The sequence below is a fragment of the Micrasema longulum genome, unplaced genomic scaffold (assembly GCF_059751315.1).
Source record: "Micrasema longulum isolate JH-2025_06_02 unplaced genomic scaffold, ASM5975131v1 h1tg000206l, whole genome shotgun sequence".
Taxonomy (NCBI): Eukaryota; Metazoa; Arthropoda; class Insecta; order Trichoptera; family Brachycentridae; genus Micrasema; species Micrasema longulum.
Window position 1 is genome coordinate 448402 of NW_028277411.1, and position 16877 is coordinate 465278.

At 31.4% G+C, this 16877-nt stretch overlaps 2 protein-coding genes across 8 annotated transcripts in view; one reads left to right on the top strand and one right to left on the bottom strand.

The window, feature by feature from the left end:
• The first annotated feature begins 2018 nt into the window (after positions 1–2018).
• LOC148283743 (uncharacterized) overlaps positions 2019–16877 on the top strand; it is a 119674-nt gene continuing 104815 nt past the window's right edge. The window contains exon 1 of the mRNA XM_088243331.1: positions 2019–3168. Within this exon, the coding sequence (XP_088099457.1) occupies positions 2169–3168 (1000 nt within the window). The 5' untranslated portion in view covers positions 2019–2168. The remainder of the gene's footprint in view (positions 3169–16877) is intronic.
• On the bottom strand, positions 4745–13512 carry LOC148283744 (mitochondrial import receptor subunit TOM22 homolog). Of its 7 annotated transcripts, none has more exons than XM_088243329.1 (5): positions 13380–13512; positions 11512–11610; positions 9838–9935; positions 7348–7481; positions 4745–5278 (listed from the first exon to the last, which is right to left on the bottom strand). In XM_088243329.1, the coding sequence occupies exons 1-5, from the start codon at positions 13392–13394 to the stop codon at positions 5256–5258; spliced, it is 369 nt and encodes a 122-aa protein (XP_088099455.1). In that variant the 5' UTR covers positions 13395–13512; the 3' UTR covers positions 4745–5255. The 7 variants fall into 7 exon arrangements, with proteins under 7 accessions (XP_088099455.1, XP_088099450.1, XP_088099453.1 ...); XM_088243324.1 differs by having other exon boundaries at positions 4745–5288; XM_088243327.1 differs by having other exon boundaries at positions 7340–7481.

The following is a 16877-nucleotide window of genomic DNA, read 5'->3' on the forward strand; positions in this document are numbered from 1 at the left end:
TGTTAGAAAATAAACATTTTTATTCATTTCGTTTTCCCACAAATACCAGTATATTTGTAATAAAATTTACAGAGATCTTTACTCTTGTGTTAAGTTCAAAAAATAAATCCATACAGTACACAATTTATTTTATACATATTTGCTCTGGTAAATAATATAAAATATTTATTTCAATATTGTAAACAAGCGATACTATTTTTTCCCAATATTTGAACATTAACTTTCTGCGCATTATTTTATTTATGACTATTAAAGTTTTGCTTTATTTTTATTCGTTTAATTGACATATTTTGAAGTAAAATAATCTCGTTATTATTTTATGTGTAATCATAAATTTGAGTACTAAATAAAAAAATAAATATTTTTCGTGATCTTGCTTTACGCTGTGGTCGTCAGACATCTCAGAAACTTTGTGTTAATACGCATTAATTATTTCCGCTCCAGGGGCAATTTGAGGGCAACGTTCAATAAAGACACCTTTAATTACTTTATTTGGTCGGTCTATCTTATAGGAGAGCGAGAATATAACAGTTTAATACATTTTAAAAATTATTTCACGTTTTTTATTTGGTAAGACTAAATAAAAATGTCTTTTTCTCAGTTTTAAGAATGCTCAGCAGGGCCGCGATTATGAACGGCTATCTTCATTGGTATACTAGAAGGTATAAACTAATATCGATATTTATGTATGAAAGTGTGTATATTTGTATAAAAATTCAAAATATCTTTGTCGGTAACCGGTAATTGAACATGTAAAGAAAAAAATGTAATCATATTCTTTTTTTCATACAGAAAACTTAATTTTACTTAGTAGATAAAATTGAAGATAAATTTTAACTTCCCATCAGAATACGTACCCAGATGGCAATATATTAGTTAACAATATATTGCCATCTGGGTACGCAATTATATAAATTAACTCTTTTTTCTATGATTTATTTTATTTGCCCTTTAATAATAAGGAATATTTTGTGTTTTTTAAAAATATTTTTTATTTCCTTTTTTAATTACCTACCATAAAAAAACCATATTATCTTTTACAGAATATTTTATTTTTTCTTTCTTAAGTTATAGAAAAATATTATTACTGTCCATTATTTATGTTATATGTAGTTATGTTATAGAAATATATTATTACTGTCCATCATTATAGGAGCAAAAATTCATTAACATTTTCTTGTATCCCCACGAACAGGCCATGCCTTTGTGGGATTTTTTGTTTACTATTTTTCTATTAATATGTACTTCACTGATATGTAATTGTGCTTTATTTTTTTTAATACTCTGTTTTATTATTATGTTTACTGTAAAAAAAACAAAAAAATTTAATAAATTAAAAAAAAAAAAAGATTGCAAAATAATACCGTATTTTTGATCTACCTACGAACAAAACATGCAAATGATTTTTCTCTAGTGATTTAATACCATTTCTTTTGAATCAACAGAATATATCAAAGTTGCCCCAAATGAATTGCAATAAAAACTTTGACGGTAGAACAAAATCTGTAAAGATTGTAATGGCGGAGTCGTGTAGAGAAATAAGCGAAATAATGTATTATTTTTGACAAAATAAAATGAGGGTCTTCTATTCAGGGGAGATATGATTAATGCGGCGGCTGTTTGGACAATAAGCTTTTATGGTGCAGTGACCGATAGCTTTTAGTCCAATACTAGTCCAAGAACATCGTCTTAGAATACAGCCCCGGAACTTTATTATGTTTATTTTTTTACAGCAGTTTACTAATGCGAGAATATTTTCAGATTTTTCTTTACCGCGAATATCAACATTTACGTACGGTTGCGTTATAATGTTAATTTTTATAGGTACATTAAAGCAGAAAACTATTAATATGTTTTTTTTTGTTTCAGATAAAAACCAGAATCCAACCAGAACCACACTTGTGGGTGGAAAAGTTTATATTACCCGGAAATATGCTTCAAAGGAAAAATATAGTAAATTATTAAGCTGACATCGATAATTCAAGGATAATTTAGCGATACGATTCACGTTTGAAGCGTTTCGTGAGATGTAAATATACCCAGTAAATTTAATTTCGTATTTGAGAGAAGAAAAATGGATTTTCAGTCCCCGAAAACGACGCGTCAAAAGAGAAATAAATTTAGGTAAATCCTAAAATGATATTTTCGATTTAAGAAAACTGAAATATATGATATCGTTCAGTGCAGAAATGGACGCGTCAAGTTTCTACTTCCTTTCTTGCTTGGTAATACTTTCCACTGTGGGCCACGCGAGTGGCGGGTCACGATACAATGACTCTTCGGAAATTGTACCGCACTCTGCCTTAAATACAACTCGACAGTGGTCTCCTTCATTAGTTTCTGCCGCTAACCCGGTCGAGGAGGGCATTTTAAATTCAGAAAGATCTCGCGAAACTTCCGTCTCGGATTTGAGCGCCAAGTCCAACGGACCCCCGAACGACGATAAAGTCGCGGAGTTCCAAGACGAGTCTTACGAAAGTCCGGATCTCGACGAGTCTCCTCCGTTCGAAGATGACGTAATAAGTATCGACACAAATCGAGATATAAACGTCAACGATAATTCCGACTCTCTTCCTTTCCAAGAGCCGTCCGATACATTCTTTCAGAGCAAAGGAAAAGAGTATTCGAATGCTGACTTGGAAAAACAGATAAATGCCACTTCTCTCGGAAACAGCCCGGTAGAAGAGGGAATCCTCGACGCGGAAAGAGACAGAGATGAAACTCTGTCTGATATTTTTCAGTCGGGTGGTTCCAGCGATCAGAAGAAGGACTTTGGAACTGAATATAAAACAGATTTAACTGATAAAGAAACCGAAGGTGCCGACGAACCTAAGTTTGAATTTCTTATTGGTCTGCCTTTGGAGAATTTTACCGGTAAATCTGTTAATAAAGATGCGTCGGAAACGCAAACTAGGAAGCCGTTTGTGCCTCCGAAATCCGCGTGGCCAGTTCCAAGAACGCAATCACTAGCTGTTGATACAAGGTTAAATCAAACTGCCTCCGAAGAAGGCGAAGCGAAATCAGCCTTGGTGGAAGATTATGCAGAACTGGTTGAAATCAGTAATAGTGGAAATAATCAAGATCAACTTGGGAACAAAAACTCTACAGGATTCGTTCCTCACGTCAACAGGACGGTATTTTTCTTGGAGAACGATGCGCCAGAATCAAGTAAGTTAACGATTTTTTTTATAACTTAACATTTATGTCATTACAATAATTAAATTATCAATTCAATGTGACTACCTCGTAATAATAAACAATTAATTATTGTGAAATTTAAAAATATCAAATAGATTCGTAGTAACTACATACTTCTACATACATAATTATTAAAGCAATTCATTCATTCATTATTCCCTTTCCGCGCATAATGGTTTATCGGGCACTTCATTGGTACACCGACCGAAGCATATCTTGATCATTTTTGTTACGATCAGTCTTACGCTTTGAGTGCCAGTCCGGGAGCCATAGAATGTTCAAGTGTAAAAACACCTTTTTGTATAAATATTTCGTGTCAACGATGCCGGGAATCAAACCCGAAACCTCTCGAAAATCAAACGCGCTGACGGGGGTATTTAAGCAATTACACAACGATAAGTAACTACTTGTATGTTATGAAACTGAAAATACATATTTGAAAATATTATAAGCAAACATTCCAACAAATGTTTGTTTGTCGTAGCGTCGTGAAATTTAGAAACAGCCCATTCCCACTCTCATTTGTTTGCCTCCTCTTTCACAGTAGAAGCTGCTCGATTATATAATAATCTACCCACTAATGTCAGAGACGCCCATTCTTTATTTACATTCAAATCACGTACGAAATTTTACTTCCTGAATATTTGAGTTTTTCCTTTCTCCCCCCCCCCCTTCCTTCCCTCCTTACCCGCTTCTCTCATCATAGTATAGTGTAGATATTTAGTCGATTTTTATTTCTTAAAAAATATACATGATTATCAATATTTTGTTATATAGTGAAATTAATAATATACCAACGATATGTTCATATCACACTTATTTTCTGAAATTTAACGGTTTAGGTATGTAGGTAGGAAAAAATTTCCTTAAGGCAATATGCCCGCCCTTATGCATGTGTTTGTAAACTGTATATTTATATAAAGTGTCAAAATAAATCAATTGATTACCAAGTAAATGATTGAAATAGATGCATTTTATATTTTTTATGGGAAGTTGTAGCCACGTGAAATTTAGAATCAACATTCAAAACAACATTTTAAGATTCAATTATGCTGTTTAACTGTTAAAATTTTCTCGGACTTCCTCAGCATGAAATTAAACTTTTAAACAGTAAGTTGTAGCGACGTAAAATTAAGAAGCAACATGTTAAACGCTATTTATAGATAAACCTTTATATTTTTCATGGGAAAATTTTCTTGGCCTACTTCAATATAAAAACAAAAGTTGCGGTGACAAGACATAACAAGACATGCAAATGAAAATAGTCGGGCAATGTTTTTGTTCTATTTAAAGTTGATTTTACTCGTTTTAGAACAATTATTTAATCGGAATAATTTCAAAATTCCTCTCCAACATGCCCATGATGCACGTTTCGTATATAATTATGATTTAGCAGTTCTAAAAATATGTTATAATTGTGGTTGTAGAAGCCTTTAATGTTTAGTCCCTAAACTTAAAACTTTCTGCAGAATTACGTTCAACTTATCCTACCTAAAACCCTCGAACGAAGACAGTAAAAATTATATTTAATAATCAAGTAAACATGTTTTTGAGTGAAAATTATTTATTTCAGAAATCAGAAGAATATTTTGATACATATTGCATACTTATTTCTAATGAATACAAACAAAAAAATATTAAGCAACTGACATTTACAACTAATAGATACTTTTTATTTTAGTAACTAACTTCATGTTTTTTATTAATTAACATAATATTGAAATTATTAAAAAGGTTGATAGCAACAGGGAGGCAAAAGATTTTTGCTAATGGATATTGAAATAAAGGCATTTTTCCCTCTGTTGATCAAAATACTGATTTTTAAAAAGGCGTCAACGAACTAAATCCCCAATCAATTTTGACAAAAACGCAAATATTATTTACCGTTAAACTTTTGAAACTGCATCCGGCTCCAAAGAAACCAACTTTGTTTTGGCGAAAAAAAAAAAATACTTTGAACTTAATTGTAGTTTTGACTTTTGTAAAAATGGCTTCTATTACAAAGTTGCTGTGGAAGATGGCAGTCCCTAACGGGGAATGGGTGGAGGAAATTCGGCTCAGATCATTGCTGTATTTGGACCTAAAAGAAACTGGATAATTAACTGATTATTTATTTATCTCTTCATTTTATTCAACATTATAAACAACATCAAACAATGAAAATAACGTGTCCTCACTGGAGTAACCTGTGCCGAAAAAATATTTTATTATTTAATTTACTGATGAAATTGACATTAATTTTCATTGATTCATTAATATAATACAAACAATAGTTTTAATTGTTACAAACTATAGTCCTAGGAAAGCTCTTTTCTAATTTTAATGAACCACAGGTTGTCACTTTAATCCATTTAGCAAACTAGCAATCAATCAGCTTAATATACGCTAAAATTATTCTGCTCGACAGGTTTGGAGATTGACATCGTTATCTACCTGCTCGTGAACAGAACATGAATATATATGGGCAAGAAATAAAATCATTTTAAATATTTCTCCCTTAAACACAACATTTGGACATAAGTCCAAGGACTATTTTTTTGCTAAATTGTTTAATATGCTTCCACATAAAATAAAGTAAGCTGATGACAAACAATATTTCAAAAGAGAAATCAAAATCTCTCTGAAACAAAATTGGGATTTGAGAAATAAAAAATAATGTGAATTTGATTTGAAACACATAAAAATTTTTAACACTATATAGTTTTCCTAATGAGGACTCACAAATTTCAAATTATATTGGAAAAAAAAAATAGACCAATAACCGATTTTATTGCTCTCGCGACATCGTCAGCTTCTTTTACAAAATATTCCACCCTCTCCCACACTCGTCCCTGCAGGATATAGGCCTTTTCCAACTCCTTCTACTCGTCTCTGGCTTGACCTCTCCGCATTCTGGCACCATCGGCTATCTGGACAACGACGTCGGTCGATCTTTTTTCTGACCTTTTGACGCTCCTTTTTGTGCCCGGGTCTCCACTTCAATTTTCGTGGGGCCTATTTGGTGTCTCCCTGTCTAGCCAAATGTCCTGCCGATTGCACTTTAGTTATGCCACACACTTTGTAACTCCGTCTAATCTCATATTTCCTAAATATTATTCTTTCGCCTAAATTATCTGTTTTTAACTTCTTAAAAACCATACTTTTGATTCTTTTTGACATGTAATACCATATGTTCGATTTTTGGGAAGGTCGACGTGCAATAATGATTAAAATGGTGATTCTAAACTGCAATGTTACATGTTCCTGGACTAGCATTTAAAACGTAAGGCTGATCACCCTACCTATGTATGTAAATGTATATATGTAACAGATGATTGATATAGTGAACCGATTCAGTGCCTTATTCACCTTCGAGTACATACAGGGGTATGATCATGATAATGAAAAATCATCCCTGTCTGACAATGTTCCGAGAGCGATGGAATCGGTTTTTGGTAAATTAAAATAAATAGATTCAATTGTCAGCCAATCGTCAAAAAAATATAGGTATTTATTCTACACTTTCATGAATCTGGTTCTGTTTTATACAGAATGAGGAAGTTCAGCCCTACAGGAAATCAGTTTTTTTTTCTTGCGCACGGTAAAAATTAGAGCATTAAATTGTACGGCGGTTTCTCAAAAATGTATTAATTTTTCAAATATTTATTTTAATAAAGACAAACTACTTTGAACGACGTCACTAGTTCATATGAATCAATTAATGATCAGGAGTTGTGAAATATTTTGGTTAACGGTAAGTCAACGGGCTAATCGGCAGAACTGACCGAGAAGAAGCGGAAGAGAGCGGAGTAATTTCAGAAAAAAAAAAACCTTTAATAAATCATAGAGCTCAAAATACGATACATAGAAATAAAAAAAATAAAAATTCTTAGTTTAATAGACTACATAAAAAAACACCGAGCTTCCTCATTGCGTTCTTTGTACTACCAAGACACGGAAAAAATGAAGAGGTATTTTTTGTGGACAAAGTGGACCCTGACCAGGCATAAAGTTACGCCTAGGCATAGTTGTAAAATAAGGATGGTAATACCATCTTTATTCTACCACTGCAATAAGGATAGTATTTCCTTTCGTATTCTAGGCTATACCTAGGTGTAACTTTATGTCAAGTTTATGAGTAAGGCCCAGTGTGTTTATATACCTGCTTACGTTGTTTTTTTTGCATTTCATCCATTTTCGATCGCTCCAATTCAAATACAACAGGAACAAATAATATAAGGGATGAAGTTGCCGCAATGAATAAAATTTTTCGGGAGATGGAATAAAAAACTTTAAATCCACACCTGCAAAAATCATTCAAATGTGCCTGCTTATTTAAAAATAACAATTAATACGTAATTATTCACCGACAATTTATCAACAGAACTTTGAGTTTGTCCAAATTTTTGTAGACAAGGACTGGATTCAACTCCCTGGGGAGCTGCTAACATTAACATATGTAGACTTCTATATTACCCTTTTTTTAAATGTTCTTATCTCTGTTACAATATGTTAATGTCAGCAGCTCCCCGGGGAGTTGAATCCAGTCCTTATCCACAAAAATTTGAACAAACTCAAAATATTGTTGAAAAATCCACCTGGTCCATGAAGAAGTATGGAAATAGAAAAAATAACATTTTCAGGCGTTGTCTAGTCTGTAGGTGAAATAATTCAATTAGATGAATCTCACCCGCATAAATAAAGGTTTCAGCTCTTTAACTTCACAAATGTCAACAGATGAAAGAATTGAAGGAATATAGATGTTCAAATATGGGCAGAGTGGTGAATGTTACACAGTGTGTAAAGTGTACGTTCTCTCAAATGTTCTTCATCTCTGTTATAATATGATAATGATAGTTTATCAGATTACGAACAAATACATTTAAATGTTTAATAAGATTTTGTTAATAAAGATTTTAATGAACTGTTCATGGTGCACGTTCAGATTTAAAAAAATAATTTGTTAGTAATGAAAAATATAACTAAAACTTAAGCAATCAATGACGTGTAATTGAATAAACACATTACTAGCTCTTAAAAGGCTGTGCTACAAAATTCCTTTACACACGGCAATGTAACATTGTGTTACCTCAAACAAAAGAGAGAATGTTTTAAAGTTCAGACATACGAAAAGAAAAAAGCGCAGAGACATTACTGTTAGTTAATTTCTTTTCCATAATTTATAAAAATTTAGGCCTGTTATGGCAAAATAAATTTGTAATCAAATATATGCTGGTCACATAACAAGCGTACACTCCCGCTTACTGTCAATAACCGACTGATCGAACCAATTTCTTAATTTGTTTCTGTATTTTTCACACAAACATCGGTCACAAAACAGCGTCTCATTGTTGAAATAAATCGAAATAGGACACAAAATCCCGAACGCTCTCAAAGTCGAACGGAAGGTCTGTTGATGTCTATCCGGCTTCTAGTCCGGCTTCTCCTGAATGAGTTTTCTGTGGTTTCCTCTCCTTAAAGCAAACGCGGAGAAGGCCACAGCCGATTATCCAGCCGGATCCTCACACTATAGTCAGATGAATTCGAAGGAACATACCTTTTGCAGTTAATATAAACCTTGTACATAATAAACAAGGGAAAAAGTACGCAACTTCCGGCGGCCTCCGTGGTGTAGTGGTCAAAATGCTTGACTCACGCACGGAAGGTTCCGGGTTCGATTCCCGGTGAGAACACAAAAAGTAAAAAATGTGATTTATCTCAAGCCTAATTGTTCTGTTATGTAATTCACCACTGTAATTAGGCCTCCTGGCCAGTTGTGGTGCAAAAAAAAAAAGAAAATAAGAATAAAAAAAACAGCCTTTCAGTCTTTCTTGTTATAAGTTTTACTTTCGTGTTTTTCTTATACTGCACAGATTTATTGTGGTATTGCATTTATTCGAATAATTATTCTTTAAGTAAAACAGATAAATATTTTCGTACTAAATCCAGCATAATTTTATAAATTTTACTTTCCAAATCCGAAATAAAGATGTCTTTTTGAACATAACAAAAAATACAAGATCTTAAATGAGAGAGATAAATCAAGTTTTGTATCTCGTTTTACATCACAGCTACACGAGCATGCGCAAAAAAAATAAATTAATTCGTGAGTAATAATGGCTTCCGTGCTTTAATTTTATAACGAATTTTCATCGTGATCATCTGGGATGCTAGGCAGAAATATACAGTCGTGTGTGATGAAACAATGCTGTAATAACACTTTATTTTTGAAAAACAGAAAACATTATGTTTTATTAGTTAATATAATATGATCTAGGGAATAAGTAGATAATTAGTTACATTCAATGGCATTAAAAAAAATTACAGCTGCAGGGTTGCGTCATATCTACGATTTACACATAAATAAATATGAACCATGGAACTCTTTCTTACCAGTAGGATTCCATAAGTATTGTAATTTGCCAAATCATTATTTATTATTGAGTCTTTATTGAGAGTTATTATTGTCTATTTGTTCTGTCAATGTAGGCAATGGTTTGTGTTAAACAATGTATAATGTAATCACTCATCACTTAAACCAAAGAACAATTTATAAGTATTGCATACGTGTAGTCTGCATATACATATCACCCGCTCAAAAAAAAAGTATCGCTTTCAAGATATGCATGTCAATATAAATTGAGAATAGAATTTACTCACCAACTTTTTTGAACAACCGAGTAAGTTTTGTTGACAAAGCTTTCCGGGAACATTTCAGTTAAGCCCCATAATCTTTCCTGAATTGTTTCATCAGGCTCCTAAAATAATAAAACAAAAATATTTTGAATTTATTTTCAGATACATCGAGATTTAAGTAGATATTGACTAGAAACACTATTTTCGCGTGAAACATTTACCCTTCTTAAAATACACACTTTTATAAAGGACACATTTTTCGCCTGAAATATAAATTCGTTGCCTGAATCACACATTCTTTGGAAAATACCCCCCTTCCCCCCGCCTAAACTACGCACTTTTCATCAGAGACAAACTAATTGCTAAAACCCCTTTACCTAAACCACACTTTTGGCCCTAAACATATACTCTTTTCCTTTCTTCGATAGCCGCTTTTTTTATTTATTACTATTATTTTTTATTGGAAATTTTATAAACCCAGTACGGATTATTACATTCTTTTAACAAAACCGTTTTTAATTTTTTATTGATACTCTGTTGTTGATGATAATATTTTGAACATCTTTCAAAAAGGTTGTTTGAATCTTTCGTTTTGTTTCGTCTGGTAGTTTATTGTATAATTTTAATCACTGGTATATTATATTAATAATATTAAAAAAATCTTAATAACCATAATATATACGAGTACAATGTGATAAATAAAAAAAATAATGAATATTTATTCTTAAATAAAATAAGGGTATAAACAATTAGATGGCGGACTTATTGTTACTAGCGATTTCTCACAGTCGGACCAAAAAAAAACATACAGCAATGAAAAAAAGTAAAGAAAATAATAATTAAAAATGAAGCAATAAAGTCAATTAATAAAAAGTTAAGAACATACAAATAGTAAAAAATATATAAAAGTTATGGTTTCTATTGCTTACGTTGTTTACATTAAATATATTTTAATTCATACGATTGCAACATCCAAATATTCATTTAAAATAAAAAACATTTATTTATTAGAAACACTTTTAACACTGTTGAAAATTTTTTTTTACGATTTATTTCTTAATTTTTTTGGGGAAACTTATTGTATTAACATAAGTTTCGATTGTTTATATTTTGTTTTAGAATGTTTTTTTCCTAGAGTTTTCATTTAATAAAATATACACATTATCACAATAATAATACATTATGAAGAAAATAAAATATTAAAATATATTTGTCCCGATAAACTTTTCAATAATAGTTTGTCATCAGGTGCTCAGACATTAGTTTTAATTAATAATCAAATAAAAAGAGCACAGATATAATACTGTATACATATAAAATAATAAACATAAACTAGTGAACAGATAAAAATAGTTTAAAAAAAAAAATTGTTTTTTTTAAAGTAATGCAATTAAAATTGAATGTTGAATGAGGTATTGTTCTGATATTCTTGTATTGCGTCTCGTGTTTATAATAATTTTTATCACAAGTTTTCGTGGCTAATTTAAGAATACATTTTAAAGATTCTAGTTTAAAAAGTTCAGTAACATTTTATTGTTTGGTTTTTTAAAGTTCTTTAGTTGGCGTTAGATGGGAGGTAGGAGTAAAATATAAAATTACAATTATTACAAAAAACCAAACCCGACTATTTTTCCATTTCACCAACGCTTTAAGGGTTAACCTTATTTATTCTCTAAATTAAAATAAATTATTATTTACATCCTCATAAAATTCAGTTAAAGGACTTGAAACTCCTACTGCAGGAACGGGTGGGACATTTGTCTTTTTATTTGAAGAAGTCTCCCGAACGCCAGCGGTCTGCAAGAAAATAGTAATGCTTACATTTTAAATCGATTCATAAATTCAATATTTTAAAAGTTTTTTCAAAATAATTCCTTAGAGTATAGAATGTACTATATGTATTGTATGCTTTATTTGTAATAAAACATAAATAAATAAATAAATTGTGAATGCAGTTTGTCAATGCAAATTATTATAAAGGTATCCAAAAAACGATAATATCGATTCAATTCGGTAATATACAAACTCGCGTTTAAAACCAAAGGCTTATTTATTTATTTTAAAGAAACAAACCGTCGACAATGCTATTGTATTATTCTAAAAATACAGTTTAAAGACAGAAAAGTTTCTAATTAAGAATCAAACATATTATTAAATTGCGTTACAACAAAACGGTGTGCTTATGTGTATTTGTATGAGAGTAAGTGTAGATGTGTGTTTATGTGTATTAGTGTAGGAGTAAGTGTTCAGGTGTGTGTAAATGTGAGCATCATTAAATAGTAAGTGGGATCGTATCGCAGCCAGAAATAATGAGTCTTAATTTATTTTGAAATAAAATAAGGGCATGTAAAATATATCAAAAGATGAAAAAAAAACACTTTAGTTAGAGCAAGAACGACAGAGGAAATAATGTTGTGCTAATTAATACTACAGACTGGCAGATGGAATAAATACTTATTTCTTGTTACGTTATCAAAGAAGTTTGATAAATTCCCAATAAAACGAAGCACGTCATACTGTACTCCTGTGTATTATAAAAATAAAATAAAACTGAATCTGGAATTTTTTTATGATACCTCACCAATAATTAAATAGAATATAAATTAATCAATGAGGATGTTCAGTTGTTTTTTATATATTTTTATTATTTTTTAATAGACAATCAAACAAAACAATATTTTATTTTTATATTATAGATATTATTGATATGATTCGTAATTTCGTAAATCCCACCAAAACATCCAAATTATATCGCTCGGCCCACAACGTAAGAATTGAGGTAAGCGATTGTTTTTGACATTTAAAAGTTGTACATCCCGTACAAATTATTTAAACTCGCTCAACGTCAAAACACGGAGAACGTCGAAAAATATGGCAACCCGGAAACTGGAAATCCGTTGACGGCTGCCACAATATAACATAACAATTTTTTTTTAAATATGTATCGAATTGCCGGAGCAACGACTTTTGTAAGTTTTGCAATTACTCCCCCTGCGACGTCATAAGTTATCTCGGTGAGTTCTTCTGATTGTCAAATTATCTTCCCGTGAACTGGAAATCTACAACAACGCTCTATTTTTGGTTAATTCACAAGAACTCGTGACGCCATTTAAAGTACTTAATTTTTATTAAAACAACTTTTATTAATTTTTACATAGTTTCGAAAAACTTTGTCATACAATTAAATGCTAATTTTTACCGCGTGTAAGAAAACATTTTTTGAATTCAATTTTCCGTAGCACTGAACTTCTTCTTTGCTGATTTAATTAATATGAAAAAAACACTATAAAAATAAAATTACTCGTGACAAGTAATACTTTTTTTGACTTCATATGAATCCAGGTCAATGAGAAAAACCTAAATGAATTTTTCATTACTTTGCAGTAAGCGTTTATATTTCGCTCTAAATTCGTTCCCGTCCTCTGCGGCTCTCTTCTGACCCTATGAGGTATTTGTATATTTTAAAAATTTGATTAAGGTATTTTCGGTGGGGTAACCAATAAAACTTAAAGATAACATTTGTACTTAAGTTGAATAAAAAAAGACATCTGAGTATTTTAACACACCTTTTTATTTGGCATTATAAGAAACGATATTTTTCCTGTAAAATATTAACAACGCCACCATGCAACTGTCAACTTTGTATGATAATTTTTGGTATTATGTTCGTTGTTTCAAACAAAAAAATGAACATTTGGGCATATAAAATTGACAATTAAAATTTATTTTAAATTTCGAGTAATGCATTTTTAATATTACGACAGTAGGTAGGTACCTATTAACTAACGTATCAATTTAAAGTTTTTTTGATTTGTTCATGTACCACGTGTTTTCATTAACACAAAAAACTAATAAAGAACAAAAAGTAATCATTTAATTATTCGTAGTTGGTTGAGCCGTTAGTTTGTTTAGATGTATTTTAGCCAGAATAATCATATGTAAGTAGATACTGGCTAATTTTGGTTTTGTGAGGTTGCTATGCCTTACGGGATATAAATGAACCTTTAAACTCTTTTTGATCCAAAATGTGGAGCATCAGAATTTTGTTGAAAATTCTTGAAGTAATGAACTAACTAGCCACCGCATTGACTGGACAATGATTCATCCACCCGCTTCACATTTTGGATCAATTTGGAAATCGAAAATAAAGAATTTAACAACATTATTTTTGGTACGTGTACTTTTGTACACACACAAATCTGGATTTTCTCCCAAGGGGGAGTAGGTATATATTTTTTATTTATATCCCTACAGAGATGAGGTAGAATTTGTTCAAATTCAGGATTATGGATATTCGAGCGTTTACAGGGCTTATGACCTGTCATTGGCTGGGTTAAGTGGCCACTTTAAGTAGGTACTACAACATTCCCCATTCCGCTTATTAGCGAATACCATTGGAAATTAACAAAATTGTCTTTACCTTTCTATAATTTTTTTTTTGTCTCAATAAATGTATTTGTACAAAAATTTTAATTATCTTCATCAGAACATGTAATTGAAGATGTTTGAAAAAAAGAATTAGTATTTTATTTTTCATACTGAAAATTCGCGTTTAATTAATTTTATTTTTAAGCCGATCCACAGGCTTACGCCCTAAAGCCCTAATATATTTGTATTTATAATATATTTATACTACATTTAATTAATCTTAACAACTTAGAAATCCATTTCAATGTATAAAAGGTAATAATAATTTGAAAAGGAAAAATGGGATTCTAGGCATTTACAGGGCTTACGACTTGTCATTGGCTGGCTTAAGTGGCCACTTTACTCACTATGTAACATTCACCATTCTACCTTTGTTTAAACATCCACATTTCCACAACTCCATTATCCGTTGATTTTAGTGAAATAAAAGAGCTGTAACCTTTGTCATGTGGGTGAGATTCATCCGGCTGAACCAGTTCACCTACTAGGCAACGCCTGAAAACAATTTTCCAATATTTATGTTTTTTTATTATACGAGTTAGTGTTAACGAAATGGCGGATTGTAAATGAAAATCGAATTTCATTCAATTTTGTTAATGGGAAATATTTGAGAAAGGAATAGGAACATGGAATGGATACCTACCTTTCATGTGGTCTGAATGTTCTTCAATTTCTGGCACTGGATGACAAAATGAACTATAAAATGAGACAATGTTTTCCACGACGCGCGACAATTCCAACCACTTTTTATCCGATTTTATGTCAAGTCAAAAATGTTGTTTGGTTTTTGATATAAATCCGAATTTTCTAATTTTGAATATCTTCTATCTCGATGTTTGGTAGGTACCATAAGGATGGGTCAAAAGAAGGATGGGAACGAAGGGTAATCGGGCAGGAATAGTATCGATAAATGCTGTTATTTACTTAACAGTTAGTTTGATCAATAATGCTTTGAATATGTGTCAATGTTTTACAAGTCAACAAATTGTAGAGTTATGGAAATATGGATGCTTCAAAATGGTGAATGTTACACAGTGTGTAAAGTGGCCACTTAAACCAGCCAATAGCTGGTCTGAAGCCCTGTTAATACCTAGACTTCCATATTTCCTTCCCAAAGGGTTTTCCCACTCTGTTGCAACAAATTAAGATCTAAATAACTACCTAAGGAGGAAATCCTGCCTGTCTACAAACATTTGGACCTACTTAAAGCATTGTTGAAAGTGTATCTATATTATTATTTCTAGAAACGTCTTTTGTTCTATCTGCATTCAAAATGGAAGATATTTTATTCAATATATCTTCCTTTTATCTAGCGCTTTCGTTAAAATGTGTAATTCCTTTTCTTAGTTACTTTCTTCACAAATACGAGTTTTTCTTCTGGCTAGTATATTTATGGTTTACCAGCTGTCTGAAAAAGTGCATTTTATTGACATCTGGTGATACGTTTTGCTGCTAATAAACTACGTGAAAACACGGGACCGGGACACAACGCGTGGTTATTATAATCACGTGTTTACACGGCTCCGGGATACAAAGCACAAAAAAAGGAGTGAAACCCTGTATATGTGCGAACATTGCAATGTGGCTCTCCATAAAGACCAATGTTAGCAAAACTATAATTTAAAAATGTTTCGCATTAGTTTAAATAAATATAGGAAGTTTCAATTGATTTAATTTAGAATTTTTATAATTATGAAACTTTTAAGAAACCCTTCACAAAGAAGGAAATTTCACAAAAATGAGCCGGGCACAGGGTAAATTCTATGTATTCGGCCGGTACTCAAAGTTTTAATTACGGAATGCGATTTTCAAAAATGTATTAAATGTCGGTTAGTATTATTTTAGCATTACCAAAAATGCAGTAAAAAGAAATTAATGGGTTAAAATTATAAGGAATTTAAGGAAATAATCTGATTGGGATCCATTCAAAACGAAAGTTGTTTGTTAACATTCAAAAACAAACTTTTTTACAAACAAAAAAATAAAATCCTTTTACTTGTACATGCATTCTCGGCGAATGTAGCCCTGGGTACGATGAAAATAACATTTTCGCTCCTAATTTTTTTTCCATTTAATAAGAGTTATAAATGTGATCATTGCAAAGATCTACATTTCGCTGAAAACCGCATGTAAATCGGCCCAGTAGTTATTCAGCCCATCGAGGACACACACGAACATTGCCTTTTACAGGTATATATATAGATGAAGTATATGTGATTCTTAAATTTTGTTTATTTGCATAAGTGGCACTTAATCCATAACCTCTTTAGAATATCTTTCTCTCGTTGTAATAATAATAAAAGATATTTCGTGCACAGTGTTATTGGATTACTGAGCTATAGAAATAATATAAAAGAAGGATGCAGCCGACCCGGCCCCCTGGCGCCATAGATGTCACCCTCGTTATCGCCATCTCTTTCCACAGTTCTATTAATGCCAAATACTCTACATTATCGTCAACTCGCGAAAGACGTTCCGCTCCAAAGTAAATATTCAATCTTCGCGATATTTGAATTTAGGAATACGGGACGCTGTGTGTGATAAATGTTTTTATATTTAGAACATTTATTAATATTACTTGTTTTTCATTACGCCAGAAGCATGTGTAATTGCCCAGAAAATATTTAATTAATAAT

Coding starts and splice junctions, on each gene's coding strand:
- LOC148283744 (XM_088243324.1), bottom strand. Junction 7,482..9,837: donor TCGGTTGTTCAAAAAAGTTG/GTGAGTAAATTC, acceptor TGATTTTTGCAG/GTGTGGATTTAAAGTTTTTT. Junction 5,289..7,347: donor TGAAATGCAAAAAAAACAAC/GTAAGCAGGTAT, acceptor TTAATTATCCAG/TTTCTTTTAGGTCCAAATAC.